At 41.4% G+C, this 19,648-nt stretch overlaps 1 protein-coding gene across 1 annotated transcript in view; it reads left to right on the forward strand.

Moving 5' to 3' along the window:
* The window catches only part of evlb (Enah/Vasp-like b), a gene marked incomplete at both ends in the record, with an annotated part of 68,873 nt that extends 52,248 nt beyond the window's left edge, over positions 1 to 16,625 (forward strand). Inside the window, 10 exons of the mRNA XM_080744005.1 lie at positions 3,988 to 4,054; positions 7,424 to 7,491; positions 8,360 to 8,622; positions 10,369 to 10,469; positions 11,560 to 11,599; positions 12,060 to 12,111; positions 13,987 to 14,047; positions 14,700 to 14,760; positions 15,004 to 15,061; positions 16,588 to 16,625. Of these exons, the coding sequence (XP_080600131.1) occupies positions 3,988 to 4,054; positions 7,424 to 7,491; positions 8,360 to 8,622; positions 10,369 to 10,469; positions 11,560 to 11,599; positions 12,060 to 12,111; positions 13,987 to 14,047; positions 14,700 to 14,760; positions 15,004 to 15,061; positions 16,588 to 16,625 (809 nt within the window). The remainder of the gene's footprint in view (positions 1 to 3,987; positions 4,055 to 7,423; positions 7,492 to 8,359; positions 8,623 to 10,368; positions 10,470 to 11,559; positions 11,600 to 12,059; positions 12,112 to 13,986; positions 14,048 to 14,699; positions 14,761 to 15,003; positions 15,062 to 16,587) is intronic.
* Positions 16,626 to 19,648: the final 3,023 nt, after the last annotated feature.

Here is a 19,648-nt window from a genome sequence, read left to right on the forward strand (position 1 = left end):
TACTGTAGGCTAAATAGATATAGATACACCATTAAAATGCTATTATACAGCATACGGTTTGTGAAAGTGACAAACGGGCTTCACAGTTATGTCAGGTGTGTTCATATGCTGATGGTGATGCGATTTCAGATCAATTGCTCCAGCCACCGAGGAGAAACGCTGTTTCATACAGACACTCACTCAGACAGACATTCGCAAAATTATAGTATAGATGTTAGTCAAGTCAGTTTCTTTCAACCTTTTACTGTAGCTTGCTGTTTGCTATTTATTTGCTAATGACGCTAGCCAAAGCCGATGGAGAATGAAACCATCCGGAACAACTTCCAAGGACCCCTGGGGGTCCACACAGATTCCATTGGGTGGAGTAGTCTGTGGGGGTCTCTAAGCCTTTGGGTGTTAGAGAAGTGTACTTGTGACAAGTTGTTACAGTCCAAATCCCCAAGACTGGATGGAACAATCTGGACAGTTAATTTAGTACAGTAGTGTAGTGCCAAAGTGGGAGTCCACAAATACATTTAATTTAAAACCAAAAACAACAATGTGTGAATAATGGTAGGTATCAGTAGAGTGCTGTGTGTGTATGGATGAATGGGGTGTGGTGTATGCGTGTGTGTGAATGTATAAATGAAAACAGGGCAGGGACCCAAACAAAACAGCTGAGAGAGAACCCGTGTTAGTTCTCTGAGCCTTATACAGTAGCTACCAGCAGTGGTTCTCAAAGTAGGGTCTGGGGACCCTCAGGAGGTGTCTTTGGGAGGGTTCCAGGGGATCCGTAGCTACATTTGTTAATACAGCATCACAACAAGATACAAGATACTTTTATTGCCACACTACCAGGTTGGTGGTATTTAGTTTCAGTTCAGAATTTTGTTGCAGCTCTGACAAAACGAACAGGACATCATTTGAACCCCTTTATCCATATCTTATAATGTTGGCTATTCAAAAATAGCAGATATACAAGCTCACAGCGCATCACTTGAGCTTGTACATCTGCTATTTTTGAAGAATCTTGATTAACTTAGATTTTTTTTTAACACAAATCTACTCCCTGGCGCAAAGCATTTTCAGGAGAGTGTTCCGCAAGGACCCCTTGAGTAAATGTATTTAGTTACTTTATACCAGTGGTTCTCAACCTTTTCAGGCCGCGACCCCCGAAATAATCATATTTTAACTGGGGACCCCCCACCCTGACGAGCACTAAGAGTTTAGGCATTACATTTTGTATAACACGGTTCTATTGTGAAAATAGCAGAGGTGTGAGCACATATTCACAATTTCTGCCTCTAATATTTGACAATTTGGCGGGTACCGGTATTAAAAAGTGCTCAAATTGTCACTTTAGAAATATGCAGATACCCTCTATACACTTAAACTTTATGCTGGTTTGTTCACTGTTGAGTGAGAAAACAATGTCTCACATTAAGTTAAACATCTGGGGACCCCCCAAAATAATTTGGGGACCACTCTGGGGGCGCCGATCCACAGGATGAGAACCACTGAACTAGTACAGTAGATCTCCTATTTTGTTTAGTGTTTTAGCTTGTAGATCTACTGCTTTTACTATGTTTTAATTTGAATCCTGAAAGGTAACAGTTTTGGACATGAGTCAGAGACAATATTTTGATGGCAATGCAGTTGTACTTTTAATCAAGTAAAATGTTGAATACAGTTATTTACCCTGTAACAGAGTATTTATACATTGTGTTATATACTTTTACTTAAATAAAACAAATGTAATACTGCTTCCAATTAGGAGACGTCTGCTCGCTGACAGCGTTACAAATATATAGCAGACACTTTCTCTCTCTCTCTCTCTCTCTCTCTCTCTCTCATGCACGCGCGCACACATGCGCGCACACACGCACGCACACACACACACACACACACACACACACACACACACACACACACACACACACACACACACACACACACACACACACAGAGAGAGAGAGAGAGAGAGAGAGAGAGAGAGAGAGAGAGTCACGTCTGCTTGTAGTTATCATAATACTTACCAGTTGTGCTACTGGCATGTCACCACAGATAGGCCTACAGCACAGCTGTGCGTGCATGTGTGCGTGCACGAGAGTTTGCATTTGATGTGGCAGCTGGTCTGCAGGTGGAGGGTGAGCAGGCCAAAGTCTTATACCATAGGAGAAAGATATAAGGTGACACTGGGTGTGAGACACGTACTGTATGTGTGTGTGTGCCTGCCTGCCTGCCTGTATGCACGTGCATGCGTGCGTGTGTATGAGACATTATCCTAGTTGAACTCAGCCAGTGTGAATTCAGTGGAGGGTCATATGTCTTGCAGCAGACCACTGTAGTAACGTGAGCAGACAGCTCAGGTCTGATGAACGATACACTCTGCCTGCTTCTGAAGCACCACTTGAACCCCAGCTAGCATCCATATATCCTGGGGGGAACGTCAGCCAAAACACAGCCTAATAAATCCAGAAGCTCACAACGCCAACCCCAACGTTCCCCACCAGACTAGGGATGCTTATAGGGATTCAAGTAATAACTAGAAATACTGTTCCTACGAAACAGTGTGGGCTCGCTCGTGACTATATTCTACACAGCGTGCTAACTGTCAAGTGAAGCTCAACCAATACTCCAGCTAACACTTGATTGAAGACTTTCCCAGATTTCTTTTCCACCAATTGAGCCTCATTGGCTAAGGGCCCTGCCTTTGTACTGTCTGCGGCACAAATATGCGTCAGAAATATGCGGCGGAAATATGCGGCGGAACTCACTCTATAAATAATGAGGATAACATTGTGTTCTCGCCTTTCAGGCGAGCCCACAATAACAATAATAACTACAAATACCGTTCCTACGAAACAGTGTGGGCTCGCTCGTGACTGTATTCTGCAGCGTGCTAAATGTCATGTGAAGCTCAACCAATACTCTAAAAACTATAGAAATAAAAGGTGGAAAAGGGGAATTAGGATTAGGAAGGGGCATGCAAGTCCGAGAAGGCCCTGTCACCCCAGGTTGGTTTCTTCATCTTGTGGATGTCAGGGAGGTTGGCATCACCCGACCTGAGTGAGGGTGGCGTTGGAGGAGTTCAGAAAGGTAGCGCGGAGTCTGGTTTGTTGAGGGCCTTGTAGGTGGTAATCAGTATCTTGAAATCTATTCTGTGTTTGACTGGGAGCCAGTGAAGGTTGACCCTGTACTCTGTACTGCAATAGGAGGCTGTTGTCTGGATGTGATGAAGGCATGAATGAGTGTCTCAGCAGCAGTGTGTGATAGGCTGGGACGAAGGCGGGCATGTTGATGGGCATGTTGTGAAAGTGGAAAAGGGCAGTTTAATGGTCTGGTTGACACAGGACTGGTAGAGGAGGGTGGGTTCCAGGATGACACCAACAGTGGTTGGTGTAAAGTAACTAAGTAGATTTACTTACTGTAAGTACTGTACTTAAGTACAATTTTGAGGTGTTTGTACTTTACTTGAGTATTTCCAATTTCCTATACTTTTACGTCTACTCCACTACATCTCGGATCCAAATAGTGTACTTTTTACTCCACTACATTTATTTGAAAACTTTAGTTACTAGTTACTTTGGATGTATAAATTATAATATCATAAAACATACTTAAACCACTTTTTCTATTTTCAAACATTTTGTACTTTTACTTTTGGTTCAAGTACATTTTGATGCCAACACTTTCATACTTTTACTCAAATACATTTTGAATTCCAGACTTTTACTTGTAACAGAATTTCTATATTACAGTATTGATACTTTTACTTAAGTAAAATACCGGTATGTGAGTACTTTTTCCACCACTGGACACCAAGGTTGCGGATCAATAGCTGTGGTAAACAGGAAGTGCATTTCCATCTCAGCCTCACTTGTCAAATAACCTCTCTCTCTCTCTCTCTCTCTGTCTCTCTGTCTCTCTGTGTGTCTCTCTCTCTCTCTCTCTCTCTCTCTCTCTCTCTCTCTCTCTCTCTCTCTCTCTCTCTCTCTCGCTCTATAGGTCCAGCTGTCCAGCGCCAGGTCCAGAATGGACCAACCACAGATGAGATTGAAGCTCAGAGAGCAAGGTAAAATACATGATGTGAAACTCTTAAAAGTAGGCTGAAGTCCTTTCCCCTTGAAGTGATCATGGATAGGCGTAAGAATATTCAGATTCGCATAATCGCATTAGGAGGAAAGTAAAAAAGACAGATTCTGCTAACAGCAGACCGGTTTTTGCACAGAAAAGGAGGTGATGCCCCCAGAAGAGAAAAACAAAGGGGCAAATGAAACACATTTTCCCCTTTTTCTTTTACCGAATGGGTTCCCAGATGGATACATCATCCAAAGCCTCAAAGTGACAGGAATTCACGTTAGGAAAGATAATGGTTGTTCGGCTATTTTTAGAGATGTTCTGGCATTCGCTGTTTGACGGTTGGTGAAAAATTCAAGACTGATAGCATTTACATTTTAATGGGGTGGGGGGATGGGGGAGTAGAGAAAGAGACAGCATTAGCTCCATCAAGATGCCCTCAGCAACCTCTTTTATTTGATACTATCTCTCCTCTCCTCTCCTCTCCTCTCCTCTCCTCTCCTCTCCTCTCCTCTCCTCTCCTCTCCTCTCTTATAAAATGTCAGATTGAAGATGTATCTGTCACCCTAGGGGTGGATGATGCATACAAAAAAAGACGGTTGAGTTTGAACATCTACAAACAGGCCAGCACGTACGTAGGAGGCAGCACCACAAAAGCCTTAAAAAAGAACATAAGAGCTACATTATTCTTGCTAAGTCATGGTGGCAGATTCCAGTCAGCTTGATAATGGATGTTCAGTGAGATTATGCCTTAGGCCCTTTTGGTGACCCAGTATAATCTACAAGCTTTTGTGCTGTTTTATTTTCCCACTGTTATACTCTCTCTCTCCCTCCCTTCCTGTCTCTCTCTCCCCCTCACTCTCTCTGTTTCTGTAAAGTAGCTAAGTACATATACTTAAGTACTGTAATTTACTTGTACTGTTCTTTACTTGAGTATTTCCAATTTCCAATACCAACATCTCGGATCCAAATATGGCACTTTTACTCCACTAGAATTATTTGAAAACTTTACTAGTTACTTTGCAGATATACTGTACATTATAATATTATAGAACATACATAAACCACTTTAGCCCTATTTTATTCCTAGGCTGTTTGAAAATAGCCGATCTACAAGCTCGTAGCTGGAGCTTGTAGATCGGCTTTTTGGACTTTTACTTTTGGTACTTTAAGTACATTTTGATGACAATACTTTCATACTTTTACTAAAGTACTTGTTGAATTCCGGACTATTATTTCCGAACACAGTATTTCTATATTGCAGTATTGATACTTTTACTTAAGTAAAAAATGGGAGTACTTATTCCACCACTGCTCCCTCGCCCCCTTACTTTCCTTCTGTCTCACTGTCCCTTGCCTAAACAGAGACTGACACAACTAGGCTTTGTTGTCCGTTTTTAGTTTTTTTAGTTTTTTCCCCCCCGTTTCAATCTGTTCAGTCCGTCCCCATTCCAAAAGCCATGCAGGGCTTACACAGGGACAGATATGATGGTGATATACTTCCCTCTGATCCTCTCTGTCTGTCATAGACTACGCTCTGATCTGTCCTGCTATCATGCAAAGCATTATCACTGTGTGATTGTGAAGGACGAGGGTCTGCTTGCAAGGTCGCGCAGGACGGAATTCACACAGGATGGAATTCACACAGGACGGAATTCATTTGCAAGTGTGATTTGAGTTGCGGTTGGTTGTTTAAATTGGACAAAATATTTCCCCAAATATGGATATGACTGACATCTGACATCATAGTGTCTTATGTTATAGACCACATGAGACTCACACAATATGTCCGGGCTTTCTAAGATATGGGCTTAATATTGATGACATCAGGGATCTCCATATATGGGTATACAAGGGACAAGGACGGAATGTGATGTCACAATGTGATGTCACAACAATGTGATGTCATAGGTTAGCTATATACATTGAGGTGTTACTCACGGACAAGTCACGGAGAAGATACGTACAAGATGCGGCGGTTTTCATAGTTAACTGCAATAAATGTTTGTCAAACCATTTATTGCAGTTAACTATGCAGTTAACTATGAAAACCGCCGTGTTCACAAATGGAACCAAATGGACGGACAAGGGTCCATTTGGTTGTGTGGGGTCTGTGTGTCCCAATCACTGTAAATGTACAGTAGGGAAACAAGAAACGTGTGGAAACCTTTTCTCACATTTCTCAACAGACTGGTAAATCTTTACATTTCCATGGGAAATGTCCCAGCAGACCATAGGAAATGTGTGGGGGAAATAAGCTGTCAGAATCAAAAACCAAATGAACCGCAACGGGTCCATTTGGTTCCATTTGTATACTGTCTGTCAGAATTATGGGGGATCTGTGAAATAAAATGTCAAAGGTTGAGAACCACTGGACAACCATGTGAATGTGTGTACACACGTAAGCACAGAGCCCCCTCCAGTGGCAGGTGCATAGTACTGCACTGCTGTGTGGCGGGTGGTGCTGACTTTGCACATCTCTGCTCCGACATTGAAGCATCTGGAAAATTCCACTTCCTCTCCGCTGAGTTTGAACCCTTGTCTCTCTAAGCCTGGATTGTGACATGTGCTTCTCACATCAGAGATACACGTGTGGCGCGAGAGGGCGAAGGAGGGCTGTGATTTTTTATTAATCCACACAGGTAGCTGCCTACTGTGGTTGGTCCATTTCAGAGGATCTTTTTGAGTGATTCTCAAACTTTTGGATGTCAATTAAGGAGCCCCAAATCAATATGTATCTGGCCACGAACCCCACATCTGAAAAGAGTTTGTGCCAGAGGTGCTACCATAGTTTTGTACTTTCTCTGTTTTGTTTGTGTCTATGGAGTTAAACATTACTCTAATAATCCCCCAGGTATGGTAATGTGCAAATATGTCTTCCCTGTGTATTTTGGTTACTTCCTGAAAGCTGAAAGCCTCTGAGTCAAAAGGCCCAACTGAAATACACTCATATAATGACATCATAATATCACCCCCTCCCCCTTTTTACCATTCAACAACACTGTGGGTGTGGCTAACTTCAGCTCGTTCACCACCCACTTCACCACATAATAACATAATTTTAACACTTTATGTACACTTTTTTGAATGACTGACTGATGGACCGACTGCTGGCTGACCAGCAGACCTACAGACTGACTGACCGACTGACCAGGCCACTCACAGACAAACAGACAGGTAGACTGACAGACAGCCAGAGTGACCGACCGACCGACAGACACTTGTAGTGATTGTAGTATGATGATAACGTACGTGAAGGTGGTGTTTGTAGTTCTACTGTTAGGTAACCGACAGTGTTTGCTGGGGGTTGTGTACAGTAGTTCTAGTTTTAGGTGACTGACAGTGTTTGCTGGTGTCTCTGCAGGCAGATGATGGAACAGCAGCAGCAGATACAAGCCCACATGGAACGGGAGCGACGGTCTTCCAACTCAGGTACAGCATAGCCGCCGAGGATGCGGTTTTACAGCTCTGTTATCTAAAAGGTTGTGTCCATCCTAGACACAGGATCTAAATGTCTCGATTGAAGAGCAGGGAGAGTTATATTGTACATTCGTTGTACATACTGTACTTTATCAGTCAGATTGGACAAAACAACATTTATTCACAATTTTCTTTTCCTAGAGTTTTAATACTTGTTGCATGTATATCGTATATCAGTATAATGTCTCTTTCGGGTGGAAACCTCATATGTCCAAAACTGTTACCTCTCAGGTTTCAAACTCAAAGACATCAAAAGTAGCAGATCTACAAGCTCGAAACGCGTCAGTTGCAGTTCTGCTACTTTTGATAATTGTGTGTGACGCTGTAATATGCAGGGACGTGCAGAGAATGTTAGAGAGGCAGGGGCTGAAATTTCTAAAAAGCCAACCTCCAAGCTCACAACGCGTTTCAGTCGGCTATTTTCGATGCTTGATTTTTACACAGACAGGGCAATTCTTTCAACATAAGATGCTGCATTCAAGTTCAGGAGAGTTTGGACAAATGAATTCTCTTGAATGCTGCCTTCAGGCATGGCATGGAAAGAGGGCATTTGCATTTCTTTCACCATAGTGAAAACTGCATTCATGGTCTGGAGAGGGCACTTTTTTACAGATGGATAAAAGTGCAGGGGCTCAAGCCCCCTTGATGTCTATTGTCTATGTGATCAAGTAGGTCATTAATTTACGAAAATAGGTTTCTGCCCGACAGAAATGATATTATGCAAATAAAAAATGTTTTGTTGTTGTTGTTGTTAGTTTACTTACTTTACTTACTTCAGTAGTTTTTGGTTAACTCTAATAACCTTGCCTCCTCCCCGCAGGTTCTCCTTTCCAGGGACACCCCGCCGTGCTGTCGGTGGCGGCCCCCGTCATGCCTCCGCCCATGAACATGAACATGTGCGGGGGCCCCCCGCCCCCTCCTCCGCCCCCCGGGCCCCCTCCGCCCTCGGCCGCGGCGCCCCCGCCTCCTCTCCCCCCTCCCCTCCCCATGGGCGGAGGAGGAGGAGTCGGCGACGAGCCGCCCCAGGCCGCCACGGGACTCGCCGCCATGATCGCCGGAGCCAAGCTACGGCGTGTTGGAAGAGTGAGATATGACTTTTTTTTAAACTACCACTTAAAGCTATAGATCCGCTTTATTCCCTTCCCTCTCTACACCAAGGGCCCTATTTTCGTCCATGCCTCCACCCCTTTTCCCTAAACTTCTTTGCCTTTTTTTTTTACTATTTTGAAAAGCATTGTAGATCGGCTATTTTAAGTATTTTAAAAAGTTTTTCAAAATAGTAAAAGAAAGGCAAAGACGTATAGGGATAAGGGGTAAGGCATGGATGAAAATATAGCTGCAGATCTATCAGCTTGTAGATCTGCTATTTTTGGCCAATGTTCATGTCAAAAGGTTTTTTTATTAGGGAAAAACTACAAAACTACATAAGCACAAGTAAACACAAATTGTATCCAAAAAGAAAAGAAAAACAATGTAATTTGCAGCAATTGCATGAGTGTTTTATTTCAAAAGTATAAAAAATCATATATTGAAATGATTCTATTCTAGAATAAAGTATAAATTAATACAACATGGAAAAACTACCCCGAAAGGTTGTAGTTGAGTAGCCCACAGCACTTGAGTAAATGTAGTTAGTTACTTTCCATTTTGAAGTAGCCTAGTTGTGCTTCGTTCCTCTGTGATGAGTTAGACGTTAACGTAGATTCAGCTCATTAGCTTCTAAGTGTTGGGAATCCGCTTATTAGGCTGCCTAATAAGACAGGACGATGATGAGATGAAATGCACACCATGTCGGATATATATATATATAGCCTACATTATGATTTCATAAGAGCCTGAGGGAAGGATGATTCCTAATCACCAAAGCTCCATATTATCCTATATACTCATCTCCTTTCCTTTCTTCTCATCTCTGTTCCGGTAGTCTCCTATCTCCTCTCATGTCTCCTCTACTCTCCCTTCACATCATCTTGTTTCATCCTCTCCCCTCCCTTCTGCACTGCAATTGTACAAGTTATTTTTACTTCTTTTGTTTCATGCATACTTATGTCATCATTGTATAATTATGTTTCCTTTGCTTGATGTTCTGTGTGAAGCACATTGAATTGTCTTGTTGTTGAAATGTGCTTTTAGGGATGGGACAATAAGCGATAGTATCGTTTATTGTGATAAAAAACACGATGATCGTATTGTGGAGATTTAATTTATCGTGAAATTGTCCTCCTTCATGCACTGGGATCAATTCACTTTTTATTTGCCGAGCTGCATATCCGGTACCATTTAAACCTTCTATTGGTAAAACATACTTGGTAAATGGTGCGTTTATATAGCGCTTTTATCCAAGGCCTTTACATAGATTGTGCATTACATTCACCCATTCACACACCGGTGGCGGAGGAAACCATGCAAGGCCCCAACCTACTCACCGGGAGCAATTAGGGGTTAAGAGTCTTGCTCAAGGACTCTTCGACATTAACTCAGGGGGTGCCCGGATTCGAACTGGGAACCCTTCGGGAACCCTTCGTGCTCTAATAACGGTTTCTCTACCCCTGAGCTATATACTTATAATTTTTCTCACTCTCTACCAAATCTCTTTGCCAAAAAATAGCCGATCTACAAGCTCACAACGTTGTGAGCTTGTAGATCTGCTATTATTTGGCAAATGTTCCGCCCCAGGATAATGGATGTTGGGGATATTTTGATTATCGCGATAATATCGGAAATCACGATTTCTTTGGTCACAATAATTGTGATATGAAATTTTCATATTGTCCCATCCCTATGTGCTATACAAATAAAATGTCCTTGCCTCCTCTCCTCTCCTCACAGTCTGAGGACAGCTCTTCAGGCACAAAGAATGAAGCCAACCGGACCAGTGGAGGTGCTAGTGGAGGACTCATGGAAGAGATGAACGCTCTGTTGGCACGAAGGTCGGCGCATCCAGTCATACATCCATACATGCATTTTTTTTTAATTGTTGTTTATATAATATATATAATATATATATATATAATATCAGGGACATGCTGGGCCCCTGATTCAGCCTGGGAAAAAGAGTTGGAGAGGCCCTCATTGCGCGCTATAGAGAGAGAGATCTCTCTCTATAGCACTGCTGCTACTCAAAGATTTGTGACAAAGTGACAAGCCAGTGGGCCAATTACATGAGTTATATTTTGTCGTTGTCGGGTGGAAACCTTGTATGTCCAAAACCGTTTGTTTTGTATTTATCATTTTAAAAATGATCTAAACTAGTGAAAACAGCCGATCTACAAGCACACAACGCCTCGCACCGCGAGGCGTTGTGTGCTTGTAGATCTGCTGTTTTCACTACTTTTGTGCGACGGCCTTGAATGATGAAGCAGGGCTTTGCTTTGCGAAAAAATTTACAAATTTGAAACTTCTGCCCGACAGTGACGATTTACTTTGTTGGCCGCCCAGCCCCCAAAATGTAACAAAGGCCGACATTTTATTTGAATCTTTTTCGTAATGGCCGGCCTGGACCGGCCGTTCGGGAGTTGTCCCGCTTTTCCCCAATGGCCAGCACGTCCCTGTATAATATTATAATATAACATGTCTTTTTTATTGTATTTGCTTTGTTCAGGACCCCAGGAAGACAGAGGCTCATTCATGTGTCTCTAATGGGGATCCTGTAATAAACGATAAACAATATTATCCCTAGGGAAGATAGGTCACTGACTGGGTATGTGATGAATATCGTCTCTGTCAGGTTGAAACCTCAGTCCAAAACTTGCAATTTTTTCATTTAAATCCTGATATGTAACAAAGTAGCAGATCTACAAGCTCAAAATGTGTAGCTTCGAGCTGTGTATCGACCTTATCTGCTACTTTGGATACTTGTTTGTGACGCTGTAGTAATAGTATGATCTAGTAGGGCAATAATTTACAAAAACAGTTAAAATATGGAGATAAGAGGTTTCTGCTCGACAGCAACGATAAGATACGACAAGGCTGAATGACTTGACAGTTTGGTAGAGACTTAAGGCTTCTTCTTGCCCCCAGAAGGAAAGCGGCTTCCGAGAGACCAGAAGACAGCCAAAATGTAAGTGATGCCATGCAGACCTCTCATGTGTTAAACTCAATGTGATGTGATTTGGACTGCAACTTTCCATTATTTTATGTACTTTTCTTATTACAAATTACAAATATCGTGTTTTTTTAGAAGCACATCTATATTTGTAATTGTTTTAATACATCAACAAATCAATTAACCACCGAGTGTTATTTTATACTTTGTCTTACAATAGTCTTATGCAAAAAAAAGAAGAGAAAAAAGAAAAAGAAAATAGCACGATCGGCTGCAGATCAGATATTTTCACAATTTTGGAATTTCCTTTAAAGGATTTTGAAACCTTTTGTCTGTAATGTCATGCCCGAAATAGGAATAAATTATTAAGCATAGATTATTTATTATAATTGATTCAATTAGTTTGATTAACTGTTTCAGCCCTAGATTGTCACTGATTTGATGATGATTGCTTGTTCTCCTCATCCTCTTGCAGGATGACCCAAACTCTCCATCACCCAGCACCCGCAGTGGACACAACTCCATAGGTGAGCCCACTGCAAAAAACGCAATGCGTCTATTTAGGGTCCAGGGGAAAAATCCGCCTAAAATGTATACCCAAATTGGGACAGTTGTGGACACAAAACTACAATGATTGTGGCTACTCTTGACCCACCAAATGACAGCTAACCCCTGAAAATTCACAAATGCATTGTAATACATCACATTTCTCTTACCAAATTGTCCTGCTGTGATCATTTACCTAGGAAAAGATGATTGAATAAGACCTCCGCCTATGGAAATTTTGCCTTCTGACTAGTGAATGAGCCTCAAGACCTCATTGAAAACATATATAGTGAATAGAGAAATTGTTCACCAAGGTGTCATCAATTGATGGGCAAAATTGTATGAATATATTCCAAACTATGTAAACTCTACAGATGTTTTAGTGAGAGTAGTGCTGTAATCTATACTATAATTTTCCGAATGTCTGTCTGAGTGAGTGTCTGTCTGAGTGTCTGTCACAGCGTTTCTCCTCAGTGGCTGGAGCAATTGATCTGAAATCGCAATTAGCATATGAACACACCTAACATAACTGTGAAGCCCGTTTGTCACTTTCACAAATCATATGCTGCATATTAGCATTTTAATGGTGTATCTACTATCTATTCTGCATCTAGCATGAGGCATATCTATTCTGCATCTAGCATGAGGCAAAATGTTTAACCAGATCTGTGTGTGTGTGTGTGTGTGTGTGTGTAGGCGGGGGGGGGGGGGGGGGGGGGGGGGGGGGTTTACAGATGTTGTCCAAAAATCATGCAGATCGGTACACAGTATCTCTGTAGCCATTAAACGAAACGGGTATTTCTTACATTGATGCTCCTACATATTATCATGCAAGCACCAGTTAAAGTTACTTTCCATCCCTCATATACTGTGTGCACAGTGCACACCCCATAACCCACACACTGCACTTCATTTCGGAGCTCATATCCTTGAACGGGTAAGGACTAGTATTAGTAATGTTAAAGTATAGGGTGAAAAATGATAAAAAGGAGTAACAATAAGTTGTAATAATACTGTAATATGAGTAATGTATGCATGAAAAGTACAATGGCAGCTGATTACTATGCTGTAGGCCCACTGTAACAATAATCAACAAAGAAATTGTAGTTTGATTTATTGACATTTATTGACAGCTGTTCAGAGGTCAACACCTTTTGCCCCCGCCGGCGGGGGCAATGGGGTTCAAGAGGTTAGCTATCTACACCAGTGGTTCTCAACCTGTGGGTCCAGGGGGATCCCCAAATTATTTTGGAGGGTCCCCAGATGATTAGCTTAATATGAAACATTGTTTTTTCACTCAACAGTAAATAAACCAACATAAAGTTTAAGTGTATTGAGGGTATCTGCACATTTTAAAGTGACAATTTAAGGACTTTTTAATACCTCTAAAATTACAAATTAAACACTGGCCAAATTGTCAAATTGTGAAAATAGACGATCCACATTGCGAGGCGTTGTAAGCGTGTAGATCTGCTATTTTCTCAATTTTCACAATAGAACCAAAATGTAATTCTTAGTGCTCGTAGGGTGGGGTTGACTTTTTTTGATTGATTGATTATTTTATTAGACAAAAATGGAGAACAGTACAAGTATAGTCAATACAATTGAAATGTAGTACAGTACAAGTACAGTTAAACACCCTGCCTAAATACGATTGAAAGGTTGAGAACCACAATCTATCGTATGTCTGTCTGTCGGGCTGTCAATCTAACTAGATCCTGTCCATGCTACTTTTCATCATCCTCTCCTCTCCTTTTGTTTCTGTCGCTGCTATATGACACCTGAATTTCCGTCCCGGGAATAAAGATTTCTCATCCTATCGTATTTGATCTCATTTGATGCTATCTGTCGTCCAGATGGAGCCAAGAAGCCGTGGGATCGGGCCAACTCAGCAGAGAGGTCATCGCTGGCTTCCAGGTGAGTTGAAGCATCTCTACTCCTTCACTACACTGACAGACTGAAATAATAGTCATTTGTTTTGTTTTGCAGGATAGTAATTGCGACCGTAGGTCACTGTTTAGTATGTGAACAGTCACAGCTTGTCCGTATGTATCTCTGTCTATAACGCCTGACACTGTGGTTCCCCTGGCACATCACTGTGATGTCAGGGGAACCACTCTAACAGAATGGGTTTCCGTTCTGACACCACACTCTGACTTCATTGTGATGTCAGGGGAACCACACTAACATAATCCCTTTTATGCCCATACATGGAGATCCCTGATTTCATCAATATTAAGCCCATATAACAGGACTTCATATGGGAATGCCCATATATGGAGGCCACATTGGCCACATACCACACTAACAGAATCCATATATGGCCAAGACAGATGTACAAGACAGCCCATATCTGTGTGGCTGGTTATACAGACAGGGATCTCCATGTATGGGCAATGGGCATAAAAGAGATTGTATGTATGATGTCAGATGTCATAGACGTCATAGGACTTTCACATAATATATACATCACTGGTCAGATGGCCAAGACATGGCGTGACCTTGCTTGTCGCCCTGAGGCGTCTCTAGTACTAGGCATTAATCTCACTGAATATGTTTTGTTTTGCAGGGTACGGCCGGCAGGGAGTGGTAGTGACACAGACGCCTTAGACCTCGATAGAATGAAACAGGTAAAAGAAATGTGGAATGATAAGTGTCAGTACTGTCAGTATTTGACCGTAGATAATTTGAAATTACAATTTTGGCTTTTCTGTGATAGAGGAGCTACTTGATGACAAAAATTATAAAATTGTGAATTGACTTTCCACAGCTCGTGAAAAAGTTAGGTTCACGATGACCATTCAACAGTACACAATGGTCTATGTTTGGAGCACTATGAAGAATAACTTTCTATTTCGGTTTCTTTTAACCAGGAAATCTTGGAAGAGGTTGTCCGCGAGTTGCACAAAGTGAAGGACGAGATCATTGATGGTATGTTTCTGTCAAAGACTGAATGGGCTTCTGTTCAATCTGTCTACAGTAGATATCATATATAGTATATATATAGATTCCTCATTGGTCGCTGCTGTTCAATGGAGCGGTGTGTCAATGTGGTTGCCATATAGGAAGCAGGTCTCTCCACATTAAAACTATCATAACTCACTGAATTCTCTAAGGTTAGGGTTGAAGCAGTTTAGTTTGTTACAAATGTCAGACGTGTAGTTATTTCATGATATAGAATAATTGGTTAAACTAAAAAATGTTTTCATACCAGATAACACTGTACATAGATCGTAACAGTAATGATTATGATCAAAACAAGTTTTATTCTCAGGTACCCTGCCAATATGGCAGCAATGTTGATGTACTATGGAGAACATCATTAGGAGTCATGTAATGTTGGAACCACTAGATGGCATTAGAGACATATAGAGAAATGTTTGTTTTGCTATGCAAGAACATTTATGTTGGTGACAGTGAAAGTTCATGAGATATCGCAATTTTAGGCAAAACTTTCAAAATGAAAAGTAAACGGAAACGGGAATAGCCTATCTATGCTGACAACGCATTGTGGTGCTATGTGTTGTCAGTTTGCAGATCGGCTGTTTTCGATAACAGAGCGGTAGATAGGCTTACGTAGTTAAACAAATGTCCCTCTCCTATTTGACACATTGATTGAACCCTACATACATTGAATGTCACAGAATGTCATCGTTTTGTTACCTTATGCAGTCACCAGACTATTAGCACCAGTAAGACTCCCTAATCGGGAGATAAGCGACCGTTGGTCGCTTATCTCCACAAATATCACAACCTCCACCTCTCACGTCATACGGGTAGCCATAGTTACACCTGGAATGTTGAATCTCCATATATGGAGATAACCTACGCATCACACAAAGTCTGACCTCACCAGCCCATACTTGGGCATGGACGACTTATATCTCCATATACGGAGATGGCCATATATGGAGATACGATGACATCACAGAGTCCACAGCTGATGATGTGGCGTGATGTCATACAATACACAAACAAGCCCTATATAAAGGGGCAATTCTCATCAGGGAAGAGAGCATTGCCTGGAATGTTGAATCTCCATATATGGAGATAACCTACGCATCACACAAAGTCTGACCTCACCAGCCCATACTTGGGCATGGACGACTTATATCTCCATATACGGAGATGGCCATATATGGAGATACGATGACATCACAGAGTCCACAGCTGATGATGTGGCGTGATGTCATACAATAAACAAACAAGCCCTATATACTGATGCGATACGATGACATCACAGAGTCCACAGCTGATGATGTGGCGTGATGTCATACAATAAACAAACAAGCCCTATATACTGATGCGGAGATATGAGCAGGGCAAAGGTGTGACGTGTGACGTGTGACCGACCGACCGACGGACGGACGGACGGACGGCCGGTGGAGGTTTTCATAGTAAACTGCTCCCTGACGGTCGCAACTATTAACTTGATGCCTGTGTTTTCTCTCTTGCAGCCATTAGACATGAACTCAGTAGAGTTAGCACGACATAATCTCCCAGAACCACTCCCCAGCGTGACCCACCTTTTTTGGAGCCGTCACACACACCCTCCCCCCCTCCCCCTGCAGCTGCTGCCGAGGCCCCGTGGACGAGAGCCAGGAACAGGGGCCCAAACTGTGACATCTGTTGGTTCTGTGTAGCTGTGGTGTCGAAGCAACGTGGGGGGCAAGCCAGCGTTGCAGTGACACCACACCATCATCCAATGTCTTTTTGAACGTTTGGTTGAGGTTTTACGTTAGGAAAGTAAAGGCACGGATGAGGGACGTTGGCGCTCTCTCTAGTACCGATTACGCTGATGTCTTATGTCTGTCTGTCCGTTATAGCCCAGTTTGCCCCTCTGTCGTCCTCGGCATAACCACGTTAACCCTGGAGTTTGGATTTTGGTCATGTCATTACTCATTCTAGCCGAAACTTTTTGAAAGATTTTCCAAAAAACTTAAAAACAAACAAAAAATCCCTTTATAAAAGAAAATGTCAAATCTACATGCTTACTTGTTATGATGCGACCCGTTGAGCTACTGTAGATCGGTTGTTTCTCAAGTTTTCAAAAAAGAAAAAAAAAGGGTTTTGAAAACAGGGCTTAAGTGGTCAAAAGAAAACGGACACAAATGCAAGTTATTTTTGTTAAATTTTTTTTGTGCTATTACTATCATTTTCAGTATCATTATCATTTTTATGATCCGTCTTTGTAATGATGTGAATATGAGTAGTAGTACTGTAGCTTAGTGAGTACAATGGTAATAATGAAACGGTAATGAGAATGATATTAATACGGTATTAATTATTGCACTTTTGTATTTTATATCACTCATTTTGCTTTCCTTGGGTTTTGTTTTGTTACAAAGCACACTCAAAAATGTATTTCTCATTATTTGACACAGACACCAATTTTTTTTAAATGATTTTATTCTTTTCGGCTTTGTGGAATCAGTGACCGAAAAAAGACAAACTCGGCCTGTGATAAGATGGAAATAACACTGTTCTTTGGATATTGCAATCTTAGGAACAAAAAGTAACACAAACTGTATTTGTGATCATGTGAAGAAAAGAATATAAAAGAAAGGAAAAAAAAGGCCACTGGCTGCAAGGATATGGTGAACTATTGTTAATTTTATCATTTACTTTTATGACCAAGTGCTTCCTGGTTGGGGGGAAAAAAAAGTACAAACAAGTTTAAAAACAAATTAAAATAAAACTGTGAACTATGACTTGGTCAAACGAAGTAATGTCTATTCTTGGTTAGCATGTATTTATTGTGTATAACTTTATTTTGCTTTTGATATCCCCTTACTAGGAGTTATGGGGGAATAATTAATGACATTGTGCCATGCAAAGTGTTCTTATCACCTAAAAGTTGGTGATCACACTTCACCTTGCACTATGATAAAGCCTTAAGATTTCCATTTGGACCGCCTGGTGGTCACCAGACCTGATGTTGAGAACTAAACTCCCAGGCCACTCGTGCATTCAACCAGAATAAGAAGTGAAAAAAAAAAAATCTACAATTACTGTAGAATAACACTTGAGGTAACAACAAAATGTAATAATTATATAAACTGCCTTTAGAACACAAACTATATTAATCTCCAGCCTAACGTGGGACACTAACGCACAAGTCCAAAATGGATGGCATTACAATTGCAGGCTATATTATACTGTATAAACAATTCTATTTATATAACTTTTCAACAAATGTTGGATTGAGTAAACCTGTTCAAGAGAACGCTAATATTTTGAATTTACTAGAGGTAGGCTTAAGGGCATGGTCACACCAAATTAATATTCTACCTATGAGAGTGGATTCCGCCAATGCATTTCAATAGAAATGAAGCGGTTTCCTGCCATTTGCGGAATTTCTGCAAAAATCTATTGAAATGCATTGGCAGAATCCACTCAGGTAAATCAACGTTTTAAAGCTTCGATCCATACATTTCCTGTCCTGGGATACGAACACCACAGTGTGTGGGAGACAACGTCTACCCATTCAAGACAACATTCCTGCTTTTCCAACCGATATATTTAACTTACATTTAAGTTATGGAGATTCAGGCAGTATAACTTCTAACCAGTAGGTGTCCTACAATAAACTCCCATGGAGAGAGAGAGTTAGCCTTTTCAATGAAGGCGTCAACCATCTCCTTGATCTGCTGGACCATTTGGTGGTTTTCCTCTCTCTTGGCCTTCATCTCCTTGGCCAGTCCTTTCCAATTGTCCATCGATCTCTGTTCATTGGAAGGGGTACAAGAGCTTAGCTTTATAGACAATGATCGGTGCAGTTATATACACCTTGTTTAAATGCTCACCTTATTTTGCAGTGGCCAAAATCATATTTCTACACGTAAACCATTTGGTAATCACTTTATTAATGCCCATTTTGGGATTCTTGTAAAAAAACAAAAATCTAAATTAAAGAATATATAGCCGATCTAAAGGTGATCTGCAGATTGACCATTCTCACATGACAGGTTGTATGTCAAAGTATAAAATAAGGTTGAAGTGTTAACAGATCTACACCATCTAGTCTACTGGTTTAGATCAAGTCAACAGATCTACTGTATGACATCTAGTCTAAAGGTTTAGTTAGACCTAACCTCGCCCACAAGGCTTTCTGAGGGAAACCCTGGTGATCGTTAACGGGCGGTTTGATCCGGTCTAGGCGGAAACCACAAGCCGAAGAAGCGGCGTCGCTTTGTTTTGGCTCCCTCCGTTTGTTTCCCCAATCCCTATTACAATGCTCGAGTAGCCTACTGTAGTCTTGCCAGTCGCTACGAGTTGGAATAAAAGATGCATATCCCAAACAAATTTTTCAAAAGCAAAACTACGCCGCATCAAGGAGTTTATTAGGTAGGCCCTAAAAGTATGTCCTTGAGCGCAGAGGAATTATTTTGGGTTAAAACTGAATCCGGTTTGATAGTTCCGGCAAATTGTAGTCCTTTGAGTACTACAACATGACGTTAAGTGGTTTCCTCTCCCGACCGGATCAAACCTCGAAAAATGAAGTGATCCCAGACTAAG

The sequence above is a fragment of the Nannobrachium achirus genome (genome assembly GCF_963921795.1).
Source record: "Nannobrachium achirus genome assembly, chromosome: 16".
In the NCBI taxonomy this organism is placed as follows: domain Eukaryota; kingdom Metazoa; phylum Chordata; class Actinopteri; order Myctophiformes; family Myctophidae; genus Nannobrachium; species Nannobrachium achirus.